We start from the raw sequence: 9,693 nt of genomic DNA on the forward strand, positions 1-9,693 counted from the left end.
TTTTTTTGAGGCGGAGTCTCGCTCTGTCGCCCGGACTGGAGTGCAGTGGCCAGATCTCAGCTCACTGCAAGCTCCGCTTCCCGGGTTTACGCCATTCTCCTGCCTCAGCCTCCCGAGTAGCTGGGACTACAGGCGCCCGCCACCTCGCCCGGCTAGTTTTTTTTTGTATTTTTAGTAGAGACGGGGTTTCACCATGTTAGCCAGGATGGTCTCGATCTCCTGACCTCGTGATCCGCCCGTCTTGGCCTCCCAAAGTACTGGGATTACAGGCTTGAGCCACCGCGCCCGGCCAATAATCATCTTTCTAAGGCTTTATGGAATTTGCTAATATCTGTGATTAGAAAATTCTCCTTTGCAAAATTAACTAGATAAGAGTGTTTCAGCATTAAGTTTGAAGCACGTCTAAACAAATCAAAATCAATTAGCAGATAATCTCTTAACCCAGTAATAGTCATATTTGATGTTTATAGTAAGAATACTGTTGTATCACCAAGTTATAATAATACTGTAATACTACAGGCTACATTTACTTACATTATACCAGATACCACATATGTCTTAGTTCTAGGCCTTGCATAAAAAGATATTATTATCCTTTTTTTTTAATAAGAAGCCTTTTGCAGATTAAATGATTTGCTCAGATTTACTCAACTAGTGAGAGTTTTTCTTACTTCAGGTTTCCAGACTCCAAAGTCTATCCTTTTTACATCTCAACAAAACGACTCTTAGCAAATGATTTTTTGTTGTCAAAATAAAATTAAATTTTGTCCATTAGTTTTTACATTAAATGTATTTTATGAGACTAGGTCATTAACATAAAGCCTTTACGATGGTTTTTAATTTACCAGAATATCTGAACACCCAAGAATACCCTGCAACCCTGGCTGTGCCAGTTAACTATCTGATTATTTCAATTCCAGGAAGTTTGAACTATTGTAAATAATAATGACTTTTTCTAGTATTTCTAGGATTCATCAAAATCCAGCAGCCACTCTGAAATTAAACTTTCTCTTTTCTCTTGGCTTTTCTAAAAAAGTTAATGGTTGAATAATTAGATTTTATATTATCTCTAGGTTTTCAGTGAAGCATAATGGATTAATTGATGGCTACTAGAATTGGTTTCTATAAGTGATAATGGCAGCTTTATTATACTTGGGATTTTAAAACTTTTATTAAAAAATAAAATTTTTATACTTCCTAACATTAAGCCAAATGCTCATTTCCCAGATCTTACCTAAATGTTCTTTCCTGAGGCCAGTGCTTTTTTGAAACTATTTTAATGGCCTTCATTGGGGTGTGGTAAAACATTCTAATTACTTTGCTAAAACAAAGGTTTCATATAAATTGAATTTTCTTTTAGGATAATTGCCATTCACTTTTGTTTTATATGCAACTGAGTGGGATTTTGCAGCTTCCTCTGTGGACAATGAAAGTGCTGAAATAGGAGAAAGCTAATAATTGCTTTGTGTGGTAATACTGACAACTTCTGCGTATTTGTCAATCTGTGTTAACAGTATCGATCAGGATGGGATCCTCATAGAGGGGCAGATAATGTTTCTACTAAATCTTCGGACAGTGATGTAAGTGATATATCTGCGGTTTCAAGGACTAGTAGTGCTTCTCGTTTCAGCAGCACAAGCTACATGTCTGTCCAGTCAGAACGCCCAAGAGGAAACAAGAAAATCAGGTGAGTAAGGGGATTTCAACAACAAACTTCTCCAAATATGTTTTAGAAGGTCCTTGTGTTTCTTGGATGAACATAAAATTATATATTTCTAAAAGGTTAATCTATTTTAAAGCGAGGGGAGCTCAATTTCAGTACATACTACTTTTAATATATTTTAACACACATTTCGGACTTCTTGCACCAAAAAAAAAATGTTATGGAACTGTGGATAATTTTGCTTACTAGATCACTGGAAATCATACCTTTCTTCATGTTTGTAATTTAAAATTAAGATCTTTTATTACATCTTTACTGAAATAAAAGTGATGGCTGAGACTTGAATTTTCATGTTCCAAGGAACATGAAAATAGTATATTTTGTTATTAGAAAATGTAAGAATAATACTTTTCAGTAGTATGCTTTCCCATCCTCTTGAAATTTTTATGTATGCATAGAAAAAGTACTCATCTTCTCAAGAAAATTTATACATGTAGTATATAAGTTAGTATAATTTGTGTTTCTTACTTGTCCTATAGATTTTATAGATGCCTAAGCTAAATTTTGTTTTACTCTTATTGGATTAAAAAATTTATAATAGGGANGGATTTTGCAGCTTCCTCTGTGGACAATGAAAGTGCTGAAATAGGAGAAAGCTAATAATTGCTTTGTGTGGTAATACTGACAACTTCTGCGTATTTGTCAATCTGTGTTAACAGTATCGATCAGGATGGGATCCTCATAGAGGGGCAGATAATGTTTCTACTAAATCTTCGGACAGTGATGTAAGTGATATATCTGCGGTTTCAAGGACTAGTAGTGCTTCTCGTTTCAGCAGCACAAGCTACATGTCTGTCCAGTCAGAACGCCCAAGAGGAAACAAGAAAATCAGGTGAGTAAGGGGATTTCAACAACAAACTTCTCCAAATATGTTTTAGAAGGTCCTTGTGTTTCTTGGATGAACATAAAATTATATATTTCTAAAAGGTTAATCTATTTTAAAGCGAGGGGAGCTCAATTTCAGTACATACTACTTTTTAATATATTTTAACACACATTTCGGACTTCTTGCACCAAAAAAAAAATGTTATGGAACTGTGGATAATTTTGCTTACTAGATCACTGGAAATCATACCTTTCTTCATGTTTGTAATTTAAAAATTAAGATCTTTTATTACATCTTTACTGAAATAAAAGTGATGGCTGAGACTTGAATTTTTCATGTTCCAAGGAACATGAAAATAGTATATTTTGTTATTAGAAAATGTAAGAATAATACTTTTTCAGTAGTATGCTTTCCCATCCTCTTGAAATTTTTATGTATGCATAGAAAAAGTACTCATCTTCTCAAGAAAATTTATACATGTAGTATATAAGTTAGTATAATTTGTGTTTCTTACTTGTCCTATAGATTTTATAGATGCCTAAGCTAAATTTTGTTTTACTCTTATTGGATTAAAAAATTTATAATAGGGAGATCACAGCTTTTACCTTTTTTCATGTAATTTTATAAAAGGAAAATGATTTAAAAACTGTTACAATTAAGTGCTATTTATACAGTGCTTCTCTAGTATACACTGAAGTTTTCAACATTTAAAAGATATAATTTTTATTATGTTTTGATAGTTTTATTACCTTTCTGTTTAATTTCATAAGTGTTTTTTCTTGACTTTCTTTCTTTTTTTGTGTGTTTATTTGCATGCCTTCAATTTGTGTTGCTTTCAAAAGACCAAAGGGAATAGAAGAGGGAGGGAAAGAAGGGGATAAGCATGAAGAGATAGTTCATGAGAAGGAAGAGGTAAAGGAAGAAAGAATTAATGAGAATGAGAAAGGGAAAGAGATTGCCAAAACATGTAATAAGGAGAAAAACAGAGAATCAGGAGACGAGGAAAAAACACAAGATATACCCGAGCAAGGGAAAGAAAAAGAACAGTGGAATAAAGAGGATTTGCAAAGGAGATTCTCACAAGATGATGCCAGGTAAAATATGTTATTTGTAGGCATTTCCCATTAGTAATGTAGTCTTTTTTACTATTCCTAAAAATTATTTTGCCATTTACATTTGCTTTATTTTCTTGTGTTTTATCTAGTTAGCTTCTAATAATACTAATTAATATGTTGATAAACTATTATCAAATAGATTGATTTATTAAACAGTCTTGAATTTGTATCCACTAGCTCTGAGAGTCTGATTTATTTGGTTACCAAGTTCGTTATGAATAACTGAATCAAATGTAAATTTCCCTGTGTCTCTTTTAACATGAATTACTGTATATCTTCTTTATCTGTAAGGTCTAATAAAGATCATTGAAAAGAGAAACTTGAAAATTATTTACCAATATTGAAAACTGCTTCAGACACAAATAAGGCAAAGTTCTTTAAAATGAACTTCTGAAGTGGCTGAAAAAAATTGAGTTTACTTTACAAGAAATATTATGTCCTAGAAACAAACTTCAAAAATGAATGAGAAAACAGGTAGCAAACAGTAGACTTTATTCTGGCTCTGGTTCCCTTGCTTCTTCTTAGTTTTCTGGTAGGTTCTAGTGCAGTTTGAGTCCTGCAGAAGATTACAAAGCAGGAGCAATGTTTTTTAATACTCTGAAAAGAAAGAATAGATGCCTTAGGGTTTATTAGAAGGCAAACATGGGTTGTGCCTTTCTTAAACTTGTACCATTAGATGAATTTCTGCAGAGGGAACTTTGAACAGGGAGAAAGGCAGGGAAAAAATACAGGCAGCATGGCATAAAAACAACTGTATTTTAATTTTCATAGCACAAGCCAGTAAGTAAGTATGAAGCTATCTTTACAGTATTATATGTATGACATACAGTCAGCTTAGCACAAGTGTGCAGCAAGACTTTATCCTTCTGCTTGAGGATATGAGGTTGTTCTAATTACATTTATATGAGACTGAAAATTGTAAATTATATACAGTTTGGAGGGATTGAGTTTTCTAGTAGTCCAGAATTTGATTTTGTATAGGTACAAAGCCTGCTCAATAAAAGCACACCTTATTTATAAGCAAGATTTTGCCTTACTATATCTAAGCCCAATCTAAAATTGTGCTTTTCTCACTTTTCTCACAGTGAGACAGATAATTGGGATAGATCTCTACCCATTGAGTATATGATTCAGTGATTTAGCCAATGTCCCTTCACTTGTTATCTTAGATATATTTAACTGTATTTGTGCTCTATGACAGTTTCTCTATAACAGGCATTAAACATAAAAATGAATCTTAAGGCATATTTTGTTATTTGAGTCTAAATTAGTAATTTCAAATCTGTCTTTGGTATTCATCTAACTTTTGATAATTACATTGGTTTACTAATAAAGATGACCATTTTTCTGATTTGTTGGGCATAGGATTATTTCATCACTAATTCACAGAGAAAAGCTTTCCAAGGTGTCCTTGGAAAGATACACAGAGTTTCCTTTCTTCCAAGAGCAAAGAAAAGAATGAGTCTCTAATGTGTTTTCTACATACTGTAGAGATGAGAACACATGAGTCCCTTGGTGTTTGCCTGGAGCCCAGATCCCACACTGCCATACCTGGCTTGCTGGGCAGAGATTCAGAGACGACTATAACCTTAAGTTTCTGGTTTTTAAATAGTACTCGCTTCATTATTTCTTCAAAAAAAGAGCACATTATTTTCCAAGGAAAAGGAAAAATGGTATATTCTAGAAATGCAGTTCATCAAAGCACTACACTTTGCTTAAGTAACTGTGTAATACTTCTGGAACTGTAAACTAGAGGAGACCAGGTTGATCTCTGTAGGGAACATATATCCTGGAACATGGCAAGAAGTATCAATGGCAATTGTTTATAAGAAAATATTGGGGCCGGGTGCAGTGGCTCATGCCTGTAATCCCAGCACTTTGGGAGGCTGAGGTGGGAGGATCACGAGGTCAGGAGATCAAGGCCATCCTGGCCAACATGGTGAAACCCCGTCTCTACTAAAAATACAAAAATTAGCTGGGCTTGGTGGTGTGTGCCCATAGTCCCAGCCACTTGGGAGGCTGAGGCGGGAGAATCGCTTGAACCCAGAAGGTGGAGGTTGCAGTGAGCCGAGATCGCGCCACTGCACTCCAGCCTGGTGACAGAGTGAGACTCCATCCCCAAAAGAGAAAAAGAAAAAGAAAATGTTGGTAGCACTCATTAATCATTTCAACATAGGCTTTTGAATTTGCTTTTACTTCTTAGAATAAATCTCAGTCTTTATTGTGAGGGAAAATATGTCTGAGTATTCCAAGCATCATTTTGTTTTGGTAGTTAATAAACACAATCATAGATTGTTTAAATATTAATAACAGCTTATGTTCTTATACAACATTATTGTAAATAATCTTATTCTATAATACAGGCTGAATATACCATATCTGAAATGCTTGGGACCAGAAGTGTTTCCGAGTTTGGATTTTTTTCAGATTTTGAAATTTTTGCATATATATAATGAGATATATTGAGGATAGGACCCACGTGTAAACACTAAATTCATTTATGTTTTATAAACACCTTACACACATAGCCTGAAGGTAATTTTATCCAGTGTTTTTAATACTTTTGTGCATGAAACAAAGTTTGTCTGCATTGAACGATCAGAAGCAAGCAAAGACATCTGTCTCAATCACTCATGTGGACAGTCTGTGGTTGTTTGGCATCATCGCCATTTCTGACTCTGAATTTCTGTAGTCCCAACCAATAGTCACTTTTTAACACTTATTAACACATAAATACTTAACAGTAAAAAATATGACAAACTGTTAATACAGTGAAAGGGTAATGTGTTCAGGGAACTAAGCAGCATAGTAGCATCACCAGAATACCTATATCAGCTGTTAAGCAATAGCAAAACAAAAACAAAAACAAAAAAATGGCAGGCTTTCAATCTCTCCCTGCAATGTCATGTTTTGATTTAAAGGCTACTGTGCATTGTGGCACTCAGAAAGTTTTGGATTTTGGAGCAGTTAGGATTTCGGATTTTCAAATTAGGGAATGCTCAACCTATATATGATTAACATTTTTTTATATTTTATTTGAAATATAAGTGTTATTAAGGGTGGTCCAAAAGTAATTGCAGCTTTTGCCATTACGTTTAATGGCCATTACTTTTAATGCCATTAATTTTAATGGCAGAAGCCACAATTACTTTTACACCAACCTAATATGAAGAAAAAAAGCTTACCTCAAAGTTTAATATTTATAGCAATGCTAGTACTTACAATTAACACAGTAACTAAAATAAACAGAATCCATTATAATTACTGTTTTCATTAATTAGATCTAATTGTATGATACAGATCTTACTGCATGATTATGTTCATTTTATAGTAAGTCACATTATAGTAAGTCTACTGAATGTAAAAGGAGAAATGACTAGCAAAGAGTAAGTTCCAAAACAGTTTAAGTGTTTAAATATAATATTTTTTCCTGTTGAGTAATGAGTAATATATGTATACTTAGCTATATTTACACACACATCAAAAATTAAAATTTAAAAAGTTTAATGAAATTAAACATGTTAAAATTTCTAAGCCTGAGAGTGATGCAGTTTCTTAGCCATGTGTGGATGGATGTTTGAGGATAGTTCCATATCCAAAGTGTCATCAGGATGGCCTTAACAAATTCATAAGAATATTTGATGAAATATTCAGAGAAAGGCAATCTTAAGTAATTTGCAATGGAAGATAGAAAAAAACTAATACTGAAAAGCATAGTATTGTCAAAAGCAACAATGTTGGTAACTTTGTGTTCAAACTAAAAATCAAGAAATTATTTCTCTATATACTTATGGTTCTCAGGCATATCTATAAATGCTATGGAATTATCATTACTCTTTTTTAAGAGAATTGCTGTTTTTAAGCTAGAGAATTTTTTAAGGAAAAAATTTGTCATTAGTTCAAATTTTCATGAATACCCGATTGTAAGAGACTTAAGCCATTTCAATTATCTAGCAAAAGATCTCATAATCTTTAGAAGGGCAAGCAGAATAATCATTAATGAAACATTTATTCAAAGTCATTGCTGCTAACATATTCTACATCAGAGTTAGTGTGAAAACAGATTACATAGCCATGTGATATAACTTTATATATACAGCCTATTTATGCCTATATTATAGAATTTTAAAGGGGAAGCAGAGGTCTCTTGAAAATAGTTGTGATTAGGACTCTAAAATACGAAGATTGTCATCCTGACTGTCATGTACACCTATCCATTTTGTCTGTCTGGGCTTTTTAGCGTGTTAAACAGAGGAATGGATTTTTCAATGATTCACATATTATCATTCCATAGCTTAGATGATAGTACACAGCAAACAGGAAAGTGAGCATTGCCTTTTATACTGATGATTTGCCTTTATTATCATAAATTCAAGAGGTAATTGGTTCTTTGACCACTGGTAAAACAAAGAGCTGAATGTAAGTTTCTACTATTTGGTAGATGTTTCCAGACAGTATTTAATATTCCATTCCAATATTCTATCAAGTTTAGTTGTTGCTGTTGTTGTTGTTTTTAACTTTCTGGAAGTGTGTTTCAGTGCCAACTCATCCCAGAGGGTATGATGGGCTATGCTTCTCCACCAAGTATTACCTGTGGCTTGTACTTTCTTTTTGTTGTTGTTTTCTTCTTTGTCACTAAGGCTATCTTCTGTTTACCACCAATGAAAATCTTATAAGCCCGAATAACTTCTACTCTGTTTTATGATTGTGCATAATACTCAACTGGGAACTTTTTAAAAGTACTTGAACATCACTCCTAAAGTTGTGATTCTGCATTTTTAAAACACCACAGGTGATTATGATGCCAGTAGAGTGTAGGTGCTATTCCTCCTCTCTTTTTGGTTGCTTGTATTTCCTAATGAAATTTCAGTTCAACTTGTCAATTCAGGGGGAAAATTTCTGGGATTTTGATAGAGATTGTGTTCCGTTAGGTCAATTTGAGGATTGTTGCCATTTTAAGAATATTAAGTCTTCTAATCCATGAGCACAAAATGTTGTTCCATTTATGTTTTCTTTATTTTTCTGCCCCATATGATCTGCAGAAACATTTATTTTTTCTTTACTTTCTCATTTTTTTCTCTTTTTTTGAGACAGCATCTCACTGTGTCACCCAGGCTGGAGTACAGTGGTGCAATCATGGCTCACCGCACCCTCTATCTCCCCAGGCTCAGGTGATCCTCCCACCTCAGCCTCCTTAATAGTTGTGACTACAGGGGCACGCCACCACACCCAGCTAATTTTTTAAAAAAATTTTGTAGAGATGGGGTTTGGCCATGTTGCCTAGGCAACATGACTCCCTCCTCAGCAATCCTCCCTCCTCAGCCTCCCAAAGGGCTGGGATTATGGGTGTAAGCCACCATACCCAGCTTCTTTACTTTCTTGCAATGATGTTTTGTAGTTTTCAGTATATACATATTTTACTTCTTTTGTTAAATTTATTCTAAGTAATTTGTTTAGATGCTATTGTAAATTGAATTGTTTCATTACTTTCATTTTTCATTGTTCATTGCTAGTGTATAGAAATACAATTAATTTGTGTATGTTGATCTTGTATCCTTGCTGTACTCATTTATTAGCTGTAATAGTTTTTTGTTGATTCCTTAGAATTTTCTATATAGGAGACCATGTCACCTGCATTTAAAGATAGTTTTACTTTCTCTTTTTCAATCTGAATCCCTTTTATTTCTGTTTCTTGCCTAATGAATCTCCTCTACTATGTTGGTTAACTTATGGCTAGAACCTCCTCTACTATGTTAAGTAGAAGAGACTCATGGAAAATTTTTAAAGAAACAGCAATAGACGTATAGAATTACTTTTACAGTAGCTATCCAAGCATTTTTGAGGATATTGTCTCTTATGCTACCAACCATTTTAGAATAATCTGGGTAAAACTTTAAGATTGTATTATTATCTCTCTTAAAGAACTGATATAGCTGTCTTACTGATAAGAAAACAATGTAGCCCATTGTATTTTCTTTTTTATCTAGTCTGTCGGCAAGTTCAAGTGAAATGTCAAAAACATACTAATC

General features: G+C 33.6%; 1 protein-coding gene across 18 annotated transcripts in view; it reads left to right on the top strand.

Moving 5' to 3' along the window:
* The window catches only part of RIMS2 (regulating synaptic membrane exocytosis 2), a 780,622-nt gene that overhangs the window by 607,983 nt on the left and 162,946 nt on the right, over window positions 1-9,693 (top strand). For 3 of the 18 annotated variants that reach the window (XM_017885185.1, XM_017885183.1, XM_017885184.1), the window contains one exon: window positions 1,515-1,687. The exons of 14 other annotated variants lie outside the window; for them this stretch is intronic. In XM_017885185.1, coding sequence (XP_017740674.1) covers window positions 1,515-1,687 — 173 coding nt within the window. Of the gene's footprint in view, window positions 1-1,514; window positions 1,688-2,348; window positions 2,556-9,693 lie in introns of those variants that run through there. One more of the 18 variants, XM_017885181.1, reaches the window with a different exon arrangement.

The sequence above is a fragment of the Rhinopithecus bieti genome, unplaced genomic scaffold, assembly GCF_001698545.2.
Source record: "Rhinopithecus bieti isolate Rb0 unplaced genomic scaffold, ASM169854v2 scaffold_13352, whole genome shotgun sequence".
In the NCBI taxonomy this organism is placed as follows: Eukaryota; Metazoa; Chordata; class Mammalia; order Primates; family Cercopithecidae; genus Rhinopithecus; species Rhinopithecus bieti.